Source organism: Mustela putorius, unplaced genomic scaffold (assembly GCF_011764305.1).
Source record: "Mustela putorius furo isolate JIRA1106 unplaced genomic scaffold, ASM1176430v1.1 tig00000876_pilon_pilon_pilon, whole genome shotgun sequence".
Classification (NCBI taxonomy): Eukaryota; Metazoa; Chordata; class Mammalia; order Carnivora; family Mustelidae; genus Mustela; species Mustela putorius.
This window is the reverse complement of record NW_025421506.1, coordinates 2,431,234-2,451,181: the sequence shown is the minus strand read 5'-3', so window position 1 is coordinate 2,451,181 and position 19,948 is coordinate 2,431,234. Positions and strand designations below refer to the sequence as shown.

Below are 19,948 nucleotides of genomic sequence, written 5' to 3'. Positions count from 1 at the left end.
TTGATCCCAGGATTCTGGGATCATGACCTAGCCGAAGGCAGAGGCTTTAACCCACTGAGCCACCCAGGCACCCCAACAATATTCAGTCTTGAGTACAGCATATTCTTTTTTTATGACCTTTCTTTAACTTTTTTTTTTTTTTTTTTTTTTTTAAGCAATGCTTTGTAGTTTTCAGTGTACTGGTCTTTCAGGTTGTTTGTTAGATTTATTTCTTTTTCCCATGAAAATAACAGCTCTTTGTGTCTCCTCAATGGTTTTTGAGTGTAATATTAAGCTAAAAATGAGAAATGTGATATATAGGGTGGCCATACGCCTGATTGAAACTTGTTACTCTGAAAGATAGAACAGATACCAGGGCAAAGCAGTTAGCCACAAACACGTACCTACAGTTCCTGTAGAACAAGACCAGAGAAGTTACGAAAATAATGAATATAAAATAATTAGCATTTAATTAACTTTGGTAAAGGAATTTAAAGGATAATGGCTAGTTATTGCTGATGCTAGTATAAATTTAGGCAGTTTAAAATTTTAGCAAGTTTTTTCTGGTTGTCTATAACAAGTCACTTGGTAGTGTTGAACTAGAATTTATTGTTAAAGAAGTCTTTTATGCATTTAATTATAAGAAGTAGAGAACTAGTTACTCTTCTCTTCCAGTTATAAGAATATTGTTTCAAATTTACATATTTAAATATTTAACTTTCTACAAAAGAATGATAATGAAATTTCTATTTTTCATTGTCCTTTGATTTATGGTGGAAGAAAATAAAGTTATGTGTTCAGAATTTGGAAAGAAACAGTAAAAATAAAAATAAAGCAAAAGTAATAAAAGGTTAAAAAAGGCCTATAAATGAGGATCAGATGTTTCTGAAAGATAATGTGCATTTTGGAAATAAAACCATACTGTTAGAAATTAAATCTTAGTTTCTGTGAGTCATGTTTAAGTCTAAAACCGTAGTATATTTCTGTGAATTTTTTTTCTGTGAGATGTTTTTATTTATTCTTTTTTTTTATGAGGACAGCTCTCTGTTACCTGCAATTTAAGGTAAAAAAGGTGGTAACATTGATTTATAATATGAAGGTAGATTGCATAACACTTGCACTTACTTGGGCAATTATTTGTTGCAAAGATAGTATCTGCACATCATTGGGACTTTGGTAATATCCAAGAACATTTATGCTTTCAGAAAAATAGGTAAGACTGAGAGTAAACTCAAACATCAAGTAGTAGGAGACTACTACAATGAAACAAATATTTGAGTGATATTGTCTTTAAACTACTATTTGAAAGTTAACTTGATTTGATGTATTTCATACTGATCATATTTTTAATTTGATGATTTTCTCACTATATGGTAATTAACAATCATAAATCTCTGAAGTTTGGTCTCATTTTGATTCATCTAAAAGCAGGGTAAGTAAGGAAGATACATCCTTTTCTGAGTTGTGTTATTTAAAAATTTTCTCAGTGTAGTTCAGATTGTCCTTTGAATAGCCGTATAGCTTTACCCCACCCTCAAAATTTCCAAAGTCTAAAAATTATTCAGAAGGTAGAGCTGCCCTCTGGTGTTCACCCTAGATTCTTTCAACATTAGTGTCAACAGCCTTACAGTTTTAGAGCTGAGTTGGTGTGGCTTAAGATATTTTGTTCAGTTTTCATTCTGTAGATTAAAAAAGTAGAAATAGAGAGGGAAATTGATTTGCCTATGTTCTCAATTTCCATTTATTTGCCTCCCTTGAAAAAATCCATCCATCTGTTCATCTATCCATCATTTGAAATAGCATGATTCTTAGAAAGGAATCACTTCAATGAAAGGTTTTTTCCTTTTCTTTTTTTTAAAATATGTAATGTAATTTAAAATTTTAATAGTTACTGATAAATTCTTAGTTGGGGATAGAATTGACTGTGTGTTACTTATGCTTAGTGTGTCTTGTATGTTTGTGAATTTTTTGAATAGCAGATGTTTATTAACTACTGAAAAACAGTGAGATGATCTTTAAGAAAAATGTGAATTGAAGAAAATTTAAGAAGCACTCCATTATTAAATATCAGAATTTTGGTTTTCTTGGGGCACCTGGGTGGCTCAGTGGGTTAAAGTCTCTGCCTTTGGCTCAGGTCATGATCCCAGGGTCCTGGAATCGAGCCCTGCATTGGGCTCCCTGCTCAGCGGGGAGCCTGCTTCCCCTTCCCCCATCCCTGCCTGCCTCTCTGCCTACTTGTGATCTCTGTCAAATAAATAAATTAAAAAAAATTTTTTTTGGTTTTCTTAATGCAAATTTCTCTTAAGTTTGGGTTATAGAATTGTTTTTTTTTTTTTTTAAAGATTTTAATTATTTATTTGACAGAGATCACAAGTAGACAGAGAGGCAGGCAGAGAGAGAGGAGAAAGCAGGCTCCCCGCTGAGCAGAGAGCCTGATGCAGGGCTCCATCCCAGGACCCTGGGATCATGACCTGAGCCAAAGGCAGAGGCTTTAACCCACTGAGCCACCCAGGCGCCCCAGGTTATAGAATTGTTTTTAAAGATGTACTTTGTTCCTTAGTTTTCAAACTGTGCTCTCTTAATATCATTTCTCACCAAAAAGAACCAGGACTCTTTGGAGAAAGGGCTGATTCTAGGTCAGGAGCACAAAATGTGCAAGATAAACCTAGAGGAATAGTTCTCACATATTTTAGCCCAGAACCTCTTGGTGCTCTCTTAAAGAGATGAATGCTCCAGAAAGTTTTTGTTGATGTGAAGTATCTATTGATATTTTGCATTGTTATATATTAAAACTGAGAAATTAAAACCATTTTTTTTAAAGATTTATATATTTTTAGAGAGAGTACCTGTGCATGTGGAGGCTGAGGGAGGGGAGCAAAGGGAGAGGGAGAGAGAAACTTAAGCAGATGCCGTACTGAGTGAAGAGCCTGATGAGGAGATCCATCTCATGGCCCTGAGATTATGACCTGAGCTGGAACCAAGAGTTTGACACTTAACTGCCTTTTGTCACCCACAGCCTCTATTTATTCACTTAAAAATAACAATAAACCAATTGTATAACAATGTTTTAGAAATAACTATATTTTCAACTGTGGAAGACTAGAATTATTATTATTATTATTTTTAAATTTTTTATTTTTTATAAACATATATTTTTATCCCCAGGGGTACAGGTCTGTGAATCACCAGGTTTACACACTTCACAGCACTCACCAAAGCACATACCCTCCCCAATGTCCATAACCCCACCTCCTTCTCCTAACCCCCCTCCCCCCAGCAACCCTCAGTTTGTTTTGTGAGATTAAGAGTCACTTATGGTTTGTCTCCCTCCCAATCCCATCTTGTTTCATTGATTCTTCTCCTACCCACTTAAGCCCCCATGTTGCATCACCACTTGGAAGACTAGAATTATTTTATTATGTTTTTGCAAATCTGATGTGTGGCATAATGGAAGATGGCTAGATTCTCTTATCTGTTTCTGAGTTTAATCTGTCTTGATCTATGTTACATGTAATATGTGCACATATTATACTTGTGTATGTAGTTTGTGCATGTGTGGTGTTCTTGTTATTATAGAATATGAAGAAAATCTGGGCTTACATAGATATGTGATTAGAAAAGGAGGAAGTACTTGAATCAAAGGCCCTTTAATGCATTAATTAATTATATTTATTTATTTGTCAGAGGGAAAGAGAGTGGGTGCAAGCAGGGGGAACAGCAGGCAGAGGGAGAAGCAGGTTCCCCACTGAGTAAGGAGCCTGATACAGAACTCGATCCCAGGACACTGGGATCATGACCTGAAACCGAACGCAGGTGCTTACCCAACTGAGCCACCTAGATATCCCAAAAGGCCATTATAGATAATTGTGGATAATTGTCGTTTGATTTATGGTGGAGGAAAATAAAGTTGTGTGTTCAGTATTTGTAGAGAAACAGTAAAAATATGATTAAAGCAAGAGTAATAATTATATATGAGGAATAGATATATATAAATGATGATACTGTTCTTTGGAAATAAAGCCGTATTGCTTGAAATTCAAATTGAAGTGGATATTCTTGCTAAGTAATAGTTTTCTTACAAGTTAATTGCAGGGTGGAATCTGAAACTATTAGTGAACTTTCTGTTCTCTGTTAAATTCTGTTGGTCTTTTTTTGCACTTTGAATAATTTTTTTCCATATTTAAGTTTGTAGCATCCAGCATTGGTCATTTAGAAATAATTGATTCCATGACTAATGCAGATCTTCTGAATAGTACATTTTATTACACAGTACTGAAAAATTACATGTATTAATATCACCATTGATTTTTATCAGGAAAAAAAAGATGTTTTTAAGTAGATTCCACACCCAACATGGAGCCCAGCGTGGGGCTCGAACTTACCATCCTGAGATCAAGACCTGAGCAGAGATCAAGAGTCAGATGCTTAACTGACTGAGTCAGGCAGGTGCCTAGAAAATTTTCTAGGGCAGCTGACAAGGCTATGACGGTAGATCCACATTTTTCGAAATTCTATTGTTTGCTCAAAAGCTAGATTTTATCATTGGCAACATATCGGTCAGTTGTTCTCTTGAAATGATATACTCACTTTGTTTACTTCTAAAAAATGTATGCCTGAATTCTCCAGTCTGAATAATCTTTGTCAATTTTTTAAAATTTCTTTTACTATTATTTTTTGACTTGTTTTTTGAAGTAACCATGTTCTGTGAAAAAAGTGGCTAGCTCAGCTTGCATTTTAAACAGTCACAGGTTTTCTTCCCTCAGGGTAACCATCGTATTTAGTGTGCAGCAGAAATGTTTAATGCACACACACAATATTAAAGAAATTCGTACTCATGGGTGAAACGGGAATTTTTTTTTTTAAAGATTTTATTTATTTGAGAGAGAGACAGTGAGAGAGAGCACAAGTGAGGAGGTCAGAGGGAGAAGCAGACTCCCCATGGACTTGGGAGTCGGATGCGGGACTCGATCCCGGGACTCTGGGATCATGACCTGAGCTGAAGGCAGTCGTCCAGCCAACTGAGCCACCCAGGCATCCCTGGAATTTTTGTTTTTAACTGAGTTCAGGGTGGTGAAAAACATAGTGACTGGTAGTACAGTTTGGTGTCACTGTCTTGATTTGTGTCAGGGTGCTAGCCCTTTACCCACCAGTGCTTTTAGATCATCAAGGCAAATCTCAACACGGAGTCAGATAGTATTTTTATGAAAATAGACTTTGACTTTGTAGATTTTATGATAGGGTCTCAGGTACTCGACAGGGTATTATAGAATACTTTGAAGACTTTTGGCCAGTAATAGTCTTGTCATGCCTGAAAGCCAGAAACCTATCAAAGGCTAGGATCATACCAAAAGGACTCCGGAACCAACTTGGGAAGCTCCCATTTATTGATCATTGAGTGTTTATAATTGTAGTGAATAAATACCAAATGTATTTAAGTTTTTAAGTTCATACTGATGCATGAAACTAAAATATTTCATTGGTTATCTGATACAGATTTTAGGGAATAACTCATTCTTCTGGAAACTGGTAAATACAAGTAAGTTAAAAAAAAAAAAAAAACCCAAACAACCCAGCATTTATTTTGCTTTTATTTGATGAGTTGTACCTCTGGATCATCAAATAAGAAATTTTTCTCTTTATGGAATTGTTTTAGTTAACACATGAAGAAGGAGTGGGATGGTAAGGTATCATTGTTTTTTGATCCTTAGTGGAGTAATGGATGTAGCCAATGGTGACCAGTGATTGCTTATATTACAAAAGTAAGAGAACCAGACACTATTTGTCTTGTTATGGAAGGTTATAGTACCACTTTAAAGAATTCACATCTCCAAGCCTTCATCAGATTAGGCTTTTAAATTCAACTGCCAGTTTACAGAAAATATGGAAATAAACATATTAATTATGCTGTGGATGTGTAATTGGCAAAATCCAGAATGTGGGAAACTAAAGCCCACTAATCAAGCTGCTTCAGCAGATAAATTGTGAGGGAAAAAAAAAAGTGTAATAGGAAACTTGTAGATAAAAAGACAAATACATATATAACCAAACCTCATTTGGTTTCTGATTTGTCCAGATTGTTAAAGAAAATGTGAGAGAATGAGAATGAACTAATAAATTTAAGAAAATGGAATTCAGACTAGATTTTGGTATTAGTGGATTATTGTTACTGTTTTTGGTATGGTAGTGATAGTGTAGTTATATATATTTTGAAGAGTTTTTCTATTTTGGGAAATAAAGGATGCCAAAGTATTTACAGAGGAAATGATCTTTCTGAGACATGCTTCAAAATTAGTCCATTGACGTGTGCACTTGTAGGTAGGTATGTATGTGTAAAATAAGATTGTCTGTGGATTGATGATTGTTGGAGCTGGGTGATGAGGACATAGTGGTTCATTATACAATTTTTTCCTTTTTTTGTTCATTATAGAATTTTCAGTAGTAATGTTTTTGCTCATTCAGACTTACAGCAGTTTTAAGGAACCATTCCTTCCTCCTGCAATAGTTGAAGAAAAAGAAAATATGTACAAATATGTACAAACATGTAACATAGTTTTATCTCTACAGAATTCTTTTATTTAAAAAATTTGTGAAATGTTTCTGAAAACTAAAAGGATAGAGAATACTTTAAGGAACACCTGTGTACTTACCACCCAAGGTAAAAAAAATTACAAACACAGTGTATATTATTGCCTAATAACATTTTTTCCCTTGTCCCAAGGTAATTACTATTCTGAATTGATGTTCATCATTTCCATGCATGTTTTTATATGTGTGTGTGTGTGTGTATAAAATGTTTTTATATATATACACACATTAAAGAATATTATGTTGAATTTGTGTATTTTAAAACTTAATGATATTATACTGAACATATTAAAGTTTTTTGGGTTATTTTTATACTTGAAGATTTATACATACGAATATGTCTTTGCTATGTTGGCTCTCTAAAATATGGGAAATGTTGCATTATTTTAAATGGTACATTAGGCCCATTTTCAAATGTATGCTTAATGTGTATTTTCAAACTCCGATACCTTTTCAGTTGAAATATCTCCAAATTTAAAGCATTTGGCACAGTTCATCTGAAAAAAAAAATACTGTTTTTCATTTTTTAGATATATATTGTCTGTGCTGTAGCAGCCAATGTTTGAAATGCTAGATATATAGAATAAGATATGCAAGGTCTTCTACCTCTAGAGAATTTACATAATTTCAAATAGTAATAAATTCTGTAGGTACATTTTAATACCAGAGTGGAGGGGCCGGTGAGGAAGTGGTCAGATGGTTGGGTTGCAGCCTGAAATGTGAAGTTGCCAGCTCTAAAGAGAGTTGGGAGAAATCACCCTTCTGATTGAGAGGAGTTAAGACCTTGTGGAAAAACTTGCTGTCTTCAGGGAACTGATAGCCATTGAGCTGGATCCCAGTGCATGAGGGGATTGTTGTGAGAAATAAAGTCTGAGAAGTAGACAGAAGGCAGATGACAAAGGGCTTAGAAGGCTGTGATAAGTAAATTTAAGATTTTACCTAAAGTCTGAAGGACCATTGAAGGGTTTTTTTTTAAGCTGGGTAGCAACTTGATTAGATCAGTGGTACTACAAATCTACAAATGTGATGAATTGGCCTGTAAATACATACTTAACCAGTTCCCTGACTTTTGCTATTGCCCTGTGGTTCATGTAAATGTAACCATTGGGGAAACTATGTGAAAGGCAAAAGGGACCACTCCACAGTTTTTGCAGCTTCCTGTGAATATTTACAATTATTTTGAAATAAAAAGATAAAGGTAATCACTGAGAAAATGGATTATTGGCAAGCAAGAATGAAAGCAGACTAGTTATGAGGTTGTGATTTCCAAGTGAGAGATGATGATTGTGTGGACTTGGATAGTCATAGTAGATATGGACACAAGTGGATGAAGCTGAGTTGTTTCAGAGATGGAGCTAGTAAGGGGTTGGTGTGTGAGGCAGAGAATCCAGATTTTTTCCTGAGTAACTAATGGTTTCATTTGAGTTTGGGAGGGTTAAGATCGGAAGAGCAATACGTTGAGAGGAGGAACTAGAAATTGTTTTATATTGGGCTTGTTAGGTTGGGTAGGCCATCAGAGGGAAGCTGTAGTTGATTGTCAGAGCCAGGCAGCATTTAAATCATAATTACAGTGGTGGATTAGATGAGATCACACTGTCAGTGTGGAGAGAGTGGAAAGAAGAGGGCTGGGAATACAGCTGTCCATGAATCAACAGCTAGAAATGTGTCACAGGAGGAGGAACTAAAAGAAGGTATCTCGGAGAGCTGATGATAGGAAGAAGGTAGAGAGTGGAGTCCATGAAACCCAGAGAAGGGAGGTGAAGGAAGAGGGAGCTCTCTGATTTGGATAGTGCTGAGGTACTGAGTATAAGGAAGGAGGTGACCAGAGGAGGTTGGGAGACCTCAGGGTGGGGAAGGCAAGCTTGAAAAGTGAATGGGATGTGAGAAGATGAGGTACCTCATTCGTAGGAGAGAAATAGGGTGGTAGCGAGTGGGAGCTCTTCTACATCTTATTAGTGTGCCACTGGTATGATCCAGGTGAAAGGGGGAGAGAGATGATGAATCAGGGAAAGATTAAGTGAAGGAGCAAATGCATTGAGAATGCAGGAAGGGTTACTGGGTCATGTATACAGGGGAGGAATTGTTCTTTGCCTCAACATACCAGCCAAAGAGAGCCTTTTAAAGACACAGAGTGTATCACTCTTTTGCTCAAAAGCTTTCTTTCTTTCCTTCTTTTTTTAATTTTTAAGATTTTATTATTAGAGAGCACAAGCAGGCAGAGTGGCAGGCCGAGGCAGAGGGAGAAGCAGGCTTCCTGCTGAGCAAAGGAGCCCCATGTGGGACTTGATCCCAGGATCCTGGGATCAGGACCTGAGCCAAAGGCAGTGGCTTAACCAACTGAGCCACCCAGGCGTCCCCTGCTCAAAAACTTTCTATCCCACTTAGTGTAAAAGTCAAAATTCCTACAGTGGCCTGCAAAGCTTTAAATGATGGTGCTCTCTCCCACCTCACCCCCCACCTCTGACCTCCTCTTACTGTAATCCTCCTCCAGTCTGCTCCAGCCTCACCGCTGGCTACCTCACTTTTAACTCAGTGTAGCAGACCCCTGCCTTGGTCTCTGTGGTTGTGACTCCTTCCTGGACAGCTCTTTCTGGTTTCTGCGCAGCTTACTCCTTTGTTTCTCTCAGACCTTTCCCTTGGTGGTACCCTGTCAATGTAGTTTTCTCTGACCACTGTGTGAAATTGCATCTGTCCCCCTAGCCTGCTCTTATTTAAAACACTTCCCACCACCTTAAATACTGTATGATTATTTACATATTTAATTTGCCTCTTACCATTAGAATGTTCAGTCTGTAGGGGGCAGGAATTTTTGTTTTGTTTACTGTTGGTAATACCTAGTATGGTAGCAGATGTGCCAATGTGTGAATGTAGAGAATGTGCAAATGAGCAAATGAAAGAACAGGGAAGAAAGAAAGTGGTTAGAAAATCAGGTTTAAGGATGTGGTTGTGGGGAGATGGTGTGTTCCTCTTTGGGCTTGTAACAGTAATAAAGCAGGACTCTGAGAAGGGACTGGGGTGGGAAGGATGATTCGAGTTTTGAGGTGAACATAGGAAATGTAAGAACATAGGAAAATCTCAGAGAGTGAAAAAGTGAATTTTCAAAGTGTGATGTAAGATTGCTGGACAGGGTTGAATGCACATTTGTGGTTTTCTGAAATGGAATATGTTTCTCACTTAATAGAATTATAGCAATGTTAAGCTATAAAACAGTAAGGATATGTGGCATAAATGCTTTACATTTTTAGGAAAGGGCAGAGTTTTTTGTTTTTTGTTTTTTTAAATTTATTTTTATTTAATTTAATTTTTTTAAAGATTTTATTCATTTATTTGAGAGAGAGAGAGAGAGCATGAGAGGTATGAGATCAGGAGAAGCAGACTCCCTGGTGAGCAGAGAGCCTGATGTGGGACTTGATCCCAGGACTCCAGGATCATGACCTGAGCTGAAGGCAGTCGCTCAACCAACTAAGCCACCCAGGCGCCCCAGTTTTTTGTTTTTTAAACAGTGATCTTTATTGTATTGAATTTACAAGTGATGTAGAATGTGTCGTAATGTAAATTAACATTCTTTCTAGTCTTAGCAATAATTCTCGGGTCGTGGGACTCCTGGCTCAGCTGGAGAAGATCAATACTGAATCTTCAGAATCAGATACTGCCAGATATGTCACATCAAAAATTCTTCATCTGGCTCAAAGTCAAGGTAAATTTTAAACTTTTGCTTCTGAAACTTTTTCAGTTCTTTAAATGTAGATGGTAAGAATTTTCAAACTTTTTTTTTTTTTTTCAAAGATTTTATTTATTTATTTGACAGGCAGAGATTACAAGTAGGCAGAGAGGCAGGCAGAGAGAGAGAGGAGGAAGCAGGCTCCCTGCCGAGCAGAGAGCCTGATGCGGGGCTCGATCCCAGGACTCTGGGACCATGACCTGAGCCGAAGGCAGAGGCTTTAACCCACTGAGCCACCCAGGCGCCCAGAATTTTCAAACTTTTGATAAATAGATGATTTTCTGTAAAAATTGAACTTTCTCAAATAGACTGAAGAAGTAGAAAACTCAGTAACTGTGGAATGAATTGCTGTTCAAAGCATTCTTTCTAAAAATGAGTATGATTACACCACCACATTTTCAAACAATACTTAATTCCAGTGTTACTTGTTCTAGAAGTTGGAAAAAAGATGTCAAGTAGATGGTTACGAGTGTGATCCCTACTTCAAATGCAAGCTCTGTCATTCAGTGGTGGGGTGATTTTAGGGAAATTTCTTAGGATTCAGCTGCACCATCTCCGAAAGAGAGATAAGAGATATCAGTAATTACCATGAGATTTACATGAGAAGCATGTAAAAAGAATGTTAAAGTGTTCAATAAATGATGTCTGTAATTAGGCATCACTTCAGTAGATACTAAAAAAGGAATTTAAGGTTCCAAAACTCTGGTTGATTAAAACAAAACAAAACAAGATGACACCTGATTTTTCTTTTAAAATAAGGTTAAACCAGCAGCTACCTTAATATTTAATAGCAATATATTGAACACATTCTGTTAAAATTAAAGTCTAGACATTTTATAATTAGTATTTAATTTTTGGAATTCTTTCATGCTGGGGTTTTAGGTCCTTTAGTAGGTATTTACTGTGTTCAGGAACTCTGTTAACCCTTATTCATGGTCACAGACGTATTTTGATAGCTTCTTCCTATGCAGTCCATGTGTTTAGGGAGTAGTTGACAGCACTCCAAAACCTAGGTGAGGTCTCTAATAGATGACATTTGTTTCTAGCAAAATCTAAGATACCTGTCTATACTTTTTAGTTCAGGAAGTCACTGTGCTGGATTCTAGCCTTTGAAAGTACAGTGCTTATTATCCAAGGTCAATGTACAAGGATGTACATTATATTAGTGCAGAGTTAGAGGTACCAAGTATATTCACTGTATTTTTATATGAAATACTTCCTCAAAACAAAACCAGTAAAAACAAAAGAAAACACATTTCTTAGGAGTGTAGCTAATACTTGTATACACTGCTCCCACTCCTGCATACTTTCCCCAGTGCAGTCTGGACGCCCCTACTCCAACATCACCACTGCCCTTGTATGCTATCACTCACCTCTGGGGTGAGTGATACCCCACTCACTCCTGGGTTGTGTAAGACAGTGACTTTGTTCATGTTACCTTGGATTAGCCAGTCAAGACAGTGTCAATTAGTAGTGGAAGAGGGTCCCATCATCATTATAGGATAATTCAGTTGGCTATCCATTTGAGAGAAGTTTGGAAATTTATAGTTCAAGGAAGAAGAAATGCAAGTAACCAGTAAACCTATGAAAAGGTTCTTTAACTCCTCCAAAGTCAGGAATTGCTAATGAAAACAACAGATACACTTCTTAATAGATAGATTGGCAAAAATTAAAGAATGACAACATCCAGTGTTGGGGGACATGAGAAATAGGGTATTCTCTAACCTGTTGGTGGTGCAGTAGTTACTGCTAACTTTGGAGATAAGAATCTGGCAATGTTTATTAAAATTTAGAATGCATTTGCCGGCTGACTCTCAGGAATGTATTTGAATGTTTGAGGATGTTTTGCAGCATTGTTTGTAATATCAAAGATCAGGAAACCCCCTAAATACCCATCAGTGAGAGAATGGTTGAGTTAATTTTGATGTGGTCAAATGGGGGAACTTAAAAAGTTTATTATGTAGTTATTATCATGAAGTTATTTGTGATATTTGGGACAGATAGTTTATATATGGAACTCTGTGAATTGTTCTGGAGTCCTAAGTTTAATGTATTAAATGAAAGAGCAGGTTTCTTTAGTTCATGTAACTATATGTGTAGCCTCATTTTTATACAAATAAACCATTAAATATGTATGTAAATGTTTATATGAGCAAGGCAAAAAACCAAACACAAAACCAGAAGAATGATACCAAATTTTTAGCAGTAGTTATCAGTGGGATGGAAATGGAGGGGAATGAGGTAAGTTCCTGATGTACTTAAAGTACTTTTCTACTGTTAGAATTGTTGCAATAAGAACATACTACTTATGTATTTAAAAGATTAAAAAAAACAAACAAACTCCTACAGTACCTGTTCACATATTGGAGACACACATTTCCACAATTTGGTGCTAGTTTTCTTGAGTGCATTACACTTTTTATCTTTTTTTTTTTTTTTTAAGATTTTATTTACTTATTTGACAGAGATCACAAGTAGGCAGAGAGAGAGAGAGAGGGAAACAGGCTTCCTGCTGAGCAGAGAGCCCGATGCGGGGCTCGATCCCAGGACCCTGGGACCATGACCCGAGCTGAAGGCAGCGCCTTAACCCACAGAGCCACCCAGGCGCCCCACATTTTTTACCTTTAATAATGTACTACTCATTTATAGCATGCACGATACTTTTTATAATTTACCCTTGATTTTTTTTCCCTAGAAATATAATAATTATCCATTTCATGTAGGTGGTCTAATTTGTTGGCATACATCTTTTGGTTGTAATTCCTTTATAATCCTGTGAGTTTCTTTAAGGAAGGAAGTGATGTTCTTTCTGTCATTCTCGATTTTTGTCATTTGTGTCATCTGTCTCTTTCATGATCTGTCTAGCTCAGTGGTTCTCAGCTGCGGTGATTTTTCCCCTGCACTTGCCCTAGGACACTGGCAATGTTTGGAGAGATATTTTTGGCTGTGAAATTTGAGAAGGGGATTGTTACTGGCATCTACTATGTAGAGGCGAGGAATGCTGCTAACATTATATAACACACAGTACCACTCCCTATAAGAATGAATTATTTGGCCCCACTGTCAACAGTACTGAGGTTGAGAGACCCAGGTCTAGCTAGACACATTTGTCAGTTTTTTGAAAGAACCAACTTCTGGTTTCATTGATTTCCTGTTTTTCTTTTTTCTATTTCATTGATCTCTTATCTTTATTGCTTCCTACCTTCTATTTGGTTCCACTTTGATTTGTGCTTCCTTTCTGGTTTTCTTAAAGTGGAGCTTTGATAATGGATTTGGAGAACTTTCTTTTATAATGTGGTGATTAAAGCTATAAATGTCCCTGTATACACTGCTTTAACTGCATTCTACAGATACTCATATGTTGTATTTTTATTTTCATTCAGTTCACATATGTTCTAATTTCTTTTTTGATTTCTTCTTTGACCCACAGATTATTTAGCAGTGTGTTGTTTAATTTCCCATTATTTCAGAATTTCCCAATTTCTTTCTGCTGTTTTCTAATTTAATTCCACTGTGGTTGGAGATTTGTACGATTTTAGTCCTTTTGAATTTATTGAGATAGGTTTAATGGCTTAATTTATGGTCATTCCTGGAGAATGTTCCATGTGCACATGAATGTTCCATCTGCTGTTTGTTGGGTGGAGTGCTCTATTAATGTTAGTTAGGTCAGGCTGGTTGATAGTATCGTTCAAATCTTCCATACCTTGTTGATTTTCTAGTTAGGTGCTCTATTAAGTATTAGAATTGAGTATTGAATTCCCTACCTATTGTTGAACTATATATTTCTCTTTTCAATTTTGGTAGTTTTAGTTTGTATATATTTGAAACTCTGTTAGCTGTGTAACATTTAAATTGTTAAATCTTTTGGTGGATTGGTTTGATTGTTTCATTATTGTGAAATGTCTCTGTCTCCAGTAATAGTTCCAGATTTAACGTCTGTTTAATCTAAAAAAAAAAGTCTGTTCATAATAGTACAATCATTCTAGCAGTTATGGCTATTCCTTGCATATTATACCCTTCTCTTCTTTTACCTTCAATCTGTTTCTCTTAAGACAGTATTTTTGGATCTTGCTTTTTAAAAATCTAATCTGTTTTTTTCCAAATCAGTGTACTTATTCCTGTGATTGGATTTACATCTGCCTTTTTGCCATTTGTTTTCTATATGATTCATGTCTTTTATATTCTTCTCATCCTTTACTGACTTCTTTTGTATCATCTGTTGATTTTTTTAGTTTTTAAATTTTTAGTTATTTTTGTAGTGGCTCCTGTAGTGATTACAATATATATTGAATTTCAGATTAGTACCATCTTCTTTCTGGTACAATATTGGAACTTTCTTTCAGTATAGCTCCATTTCTTTCTCACTACTTTGTGCTGTATTGTCATGTATATTATATTTATAGATGATAGACCCCAGTGATACTCTATTATCATTATTGCTTCCACAATTTTAAGCCTTGTAAAAAAAAGTTAGGAGAAAAGTGGAAAATTCAGTACAGAGGTCTGAATGAAGAACAGGTTTTAGACCCAAAACTTGGTTGTTAAAGTAATGGAAATGCAGCGAAGTTGTCTCAGGAGGAGATGTAGAGGGAGACAGGTGAGATTTGTATTCTGGAAACTGCCTACATTTTGTATTTTGCTACAGTAGAGTCCTGTGAAAATGATCAAGTTCATTTTTATGATTTTTATGTTGTCTTGATGAATTTACCCTGTTATCATTATAGAATGTTCCTCTTTATCTGTGGTGATTTTCTTTGCTTTGATGTTTAGCTTTTCCCATTTGTTTCCTTCTAGCCTGTTTGTATTTTTGAATCTAAAGTGCGTCTTTTGTAGATAGCATTTTGACATCCTTTGCCTTCTAATTTGAGCATTTAGTTTGATAACTTTTAATATAATGTGACTGTACTTAGATCTACAGTTGTTTTCTGTTTGTCTTTTCTGTTTTTATTTCTTGTTTCTCATTGCCCTGCCCTCTTTTCTATTATTTGAACAATTTTTGGAATTCCACTTTAATTACCTATTGACTTTTTAAAGTTATACCTATTTGCATTTTTTAAAAGTCATTCCTCTGGAGATCACAATAAATAATCATTAACTTTTTGTACTTTGCTTATAATTAATATTGTAACCTCATATGAAATTCAGAAACCTTGGAACCTTGCATACCCATTTGTGTTTACTATTCTCTAGCTATAGTTTTGATATGTATTACATCTATATACACTGTTAACCCTAAAGACAATTTTTGCTTTAGACAGCCATGTGTATTGTAAAGACATAAAGAAGAAGAAAAATTGCTTTTATATTTACTCACATGTTTACCATTTCTGAAGCTCTTTTTTCTTTGCCAAGGACATGAGGTTGATCTGGCATAATTTCCCTTTAGTTCTAGACTTTCCTTTGGTATTTCTAGTGGAAGTTTGCTGTGGGAGATTTTTTTTTTTTTTTTTTAATCTGACAAAGGATTTATTTCACCTAATTCTTGAAGGATATTTTTACTGGGTGTAGAACTCTGGGTTGATGGTTTTTGTCCTCCAGCACTATAAATTACATGTAAAACAGTGCTTCTACTATTTGGGGCCTCCATAATTTCAAAGGAGATGTCTATTATTTGGATCTTTGTTTTCTGAAAATTATGTGTCATTTTTCTCTGGTTGAGGTCATGATTTTCCATTAGTTTGGTTTTCAGAATGTGTGTGTAGTTTTCTTTGTAATGCTTGGAATTTGCTGAGTGTCTTGAATCTGTAAATTTGTCTTTTATCAATTTTAGGAAATTTTTCCTGGTCAAAATTTTTTTTTTTTTAAAGATTTTATTTATTTATTTGACAGAGAGATTACAAGTAGGCAGAGAGGCAGGCAGAGAGAGAGAGGAGGAAGCAGGCTCCCTGCTGAGCAGAGAGCCCGATGCGGGACTCGATCCCAGGACCGTGAGATCATGACCTGAGCCGAAGGCAGCGGCTTAACCCACTGAGCCACCCAGGCACCCCTCAAAATTTTTTTATTCTTCATTCTTCTTTTGGTATATAATTATACATATGTTAGACTTTTGGAGATTGCTTCAAAGGTCCTTGAGTCTCCTATTTTTCTTCCTTTTTTTTTTTTTTTTTTTAAAGATTTTATTTAAGAGAGAGAGAGAAAACGAGAGAGAGCAAACACAAGTGGGCTGGGGTGGGCAGAGGGAGATGGAGAAGCAGGGAGCCCAACACGGGGGTTGATCCTGGGATCATGACCTGAGCTGAAAGCAGATGCTTAATGGCTGAGCCACCCAGGCTCCCTGAGGTTCCTATTTTTCAATCTTAATTCTCTGTGTTGTTCAGATTAGATAATTTCCCTTTTTCTTTATTGAAGCTACTGCCTTTTTCCTCTGCATTCTGCCATTATGTCTGTCTGATAATTATTTACATACTATATTTTCCTTTTCTAAAATGTGTGTGTGTTTTTTATACTTTTTGTTTCTCTGTTTTGTGATCTCTTCTCTTTTGATTCATAGTGAGCTTGTTTTCCTTAATGTGATTGAATGTAATTATAGTAGCTGTTTTAAAATTCTTGCCTGTTATAACATTTAGGTTATTATTAGCATGTAGTGGTATAAGAACTGGGAAGGACTGTTTTAGAAAAGCCAAGGGAGGAAACATTGTCTGGGATGTTAGGAACATGGAGAGGTTAGTTAAAATAAAGATCTTTTTGATTTGACAATTAATAAATTATTGGCCACAGTAAGATCACTTTCAAGTGGTGGAATTAGAGGGAAGATTGCATTATGCTGTAATGTGAATGGCAAATGAAATAATGACAGGGAGTATAGACTTTCTGTCATGGGGGAGTTCTACTGAGAAAGAAGAAGGAAATAGAGGAGGAGACAAGTTAAAATAAGATTTGTTACCTATGTGGGAAAACAAAACAATATGTGGGTAGAGGTTGAAGCTGTAGGTTTGTAAGTAGGGAGGAAGGATGGGATTTAGAACACAGTAGAAACGATACATCCTCATTTTCCACCCGAAGGCTGGAAAAAGGAATGCAGAATCGTCAAGGATTGGATACACGAGTGTGTGGAGCTTGGTCATTGTTTATAGAATTTCATCTCTGGTTGACTTATCACTTTGTCTCAGTTCACTGAGGAAATGTAGATGCTGAGAGTTAGAAACGGGTCCAGAGATTGAGAGGTATGGTTGAGAACTGGCACACTTTGGAATAGCTGTGGGCTATGGCAGGGCAGATGGACATGGCTGAGAGTTGAGGTGAGTAAGAACAGTAGTTTTGTGTTTCCAAATGAGGATGGAAATGGTGAATTTTTTGGTACTAAGAATCTTAAACTTGGAGAAGAAATTCTTGTGGCCTTATTTTTACTGTGATGTAGGAATAGAAAGTGCACATTTTAGCATTTACTTCATTATAAGGGTTCATGCTGATAAGTTTAAGGGGAGAGCCTTGGTATCCAAGTGGGCATGTCTAGAACTGATTTTACAGGAGAACAGCACTACCACTGATGAGTTAGAAGTTTCAGTGAAAGCTACAGTGAGGCTTCCCTTATTTTCTGAAAGCAAAGAGAAATGGGAGTGTTAGGAGGCTGTGGTCTGTCAGTGGGAGATTGGAGGCTAAGATTTCAGAGGTAGGGCAATTTGAGATTTGAGAATTGAGAGAGTTGATAAATTGGAACAAAGTGGGAAGGGTTTTTTTTTGTTGTTGTTGTTACATGGTCAAAAAACTATGTAGTTAGGTGTTGAAGGAATCATCCACATAGATTGAAGTCTTCTTAGATGATGACAGAGTCTAGAGTAGAGTAGAAAACTGTAGTGCCTAGTTTTCATTTAGTGCGGGGAGTAAACTCCATGATTGTGGATGTTACAGTAAGGGGAGTTTTTGGTTTGTCCCATGAAGGTGAAAAAACAATGGTTTGTTAGTAGAGGAGATCTCAGTCTTCTGACTACTCTGTGTGATTAATATTGAAAAAATCATTTGGCTTTAACATTAAATCAGTTGTCTTATTTAGAATGTTAAATCAGGGGCGCCTGGGTGGCTCAGTGGGTTGGGCCTTTGCCTTTGGCTCAGGTCATGATCTCAGGGTCCTAGGATCAAGCTCCACATCCGGCTTTCTGCTTGGCAGAGCCTGCTTCCCCCCCTACCCCCCACCCCCCCGCTCTTGCTGCCTCTCTGCTTGTTTGTGATTTCTGTCAAATTAAAAAAAAAAATCTTTAAAATGTTAAATCATGGGTGCATTGTAGATATTTAAACAGTATTTAGCAGTTGGCTCCATAGCACAGGGGTTAGAGCACTGGTCTTGTAAACAGTATTTATTTTACAACTTAATACTTACTGATGGAGGTAGCTGGGCCAGGGAAATGATGAAGAATCAGGTGAGGAATCACTTTTAAAAAAGGAATTGGGGGGATGCCTGGGTGGCTCAGTGGGTTAAAGCCTCTGCCTTCGGCTCAGGTCATGATCCCAGGGTTCTGGGATCAAGCTCTGCATTGGGCTCTCTGCTCAGCAGGGAACCTCCTCCCCCCACCCCACTGCCTGCCTCTCTGCCTACTTGTGATCTCTGTCGGTCAAATAAATAAAATCTTAAAAAAAAAAAAAAAAGGAATTGGGTTTTACAAATATTAATGAGTTTTCCCTTTGTTTTAGATCTTTAGATCTCTTCTGCAAGTTTATGTTTAGAAAGATAATAAGGTGTTTGTCAGTTTTATAAAGTTCATTATCTGGATCCAGAATGATGCATGATGGCATGAGATTGTTGTTTTAAAGAAAAATATTTCTTTCTTTCTTTTTTTTGTTGTTGTTTTAAAAGATTTTATTTATTTATTTGACAGACAGAGATCACAGGTAGGGAGAGAGGAAGGGAAGCAGGCTCCTTGCTGAGCAGAGAGCCTGATGCGGGGCTCAATCTCAGGACCCAGGGGTGACGACCCAAGCCAAAGGCAGAGGCTTTAACCCACTGAGCCACCCAGGCGCCCCTAAAGAAAAATATTTCTAATTCCTGTTTTTATTTTGTAGGTAGTTACTGATAGTTGTCATAAATAATATGATCCTGTTACTTCTCTGTAGCACATTTGTCCCTTTCTTTAATAACTTCTAATTTAGAATAACCTGATTTTCAGGTGAATATCAGACTAATGAGTTTTTTCTGAGATTTTGTGACTCCTTTTCTATACCTTATATACTTCATGTTCTTGTGAAATTTTAAATGTGTAATTTGTATGTGTCAAAACTATACCCCTATGGATTTTTGTTCATTTGTAATGGAAATTGAAAAGGATTTGCTCTGGGCCAAAGTGTGATGTTCTAAAGGCCTAGCCTGACTTTACCCCCCCGCCCCCCCAATCAGGGCTTCAGGGCTCATTTTAATCTTAGACTGCTTGATTATCTCTATGTAAAACAGATTTGGTACTGTCACTTGAACTTTACTGTGTAATTGTGCTGTATAGAGAATAGGTTATTTGTGTTCTGTTTTTAAAATCTGAAAATGTGAAAGAAATGGCATTGTCATCCTATTTCTGGCACTAATATCCAGGTGTGAAACAGTTGGAGAGGGTTAATAAGTCTCTTGTGCAACAATCCTGCCGAAAAGAATGAGTCCTGTGGGTCTTTTAGAAATACATGAAATCAGTGAAGCTTTGCGTTCAGAAATACCTGGGTCACCTGGTTTCTTCTCTTACTTGCTCA

The 19,948-nt window shown here is 36.5% G+C and overlaps 1 protein-coding gene across 4 annotated transcripts in view; it reads left to right on the top strand.

Annotated features, from left to right (window-relative positions):
- AGTPBP1 (ATP/GTP binding carboxypeptidase 1) overlaps window positions 1–19,948 on the top strand; it is a 159,665-nt gene that overhangs the window by 27,788 nt on the left and 111,929 nt on the right. For all 4 annotated transcript variants that reach the window (XM_045086080.1, XM_045086081.1, XM_045086082.1 and 1 more), the window contains exon 3: window positions 10,137–10,261. In XM_045086080.1, coding sequence (XP_044942015.1) covers window positions 10,137–10,261 — 125 coding nt within the window. The remainder of the gene's footprint in view (window positions 1–10,136; window positions 10,262–19,948) is intronic.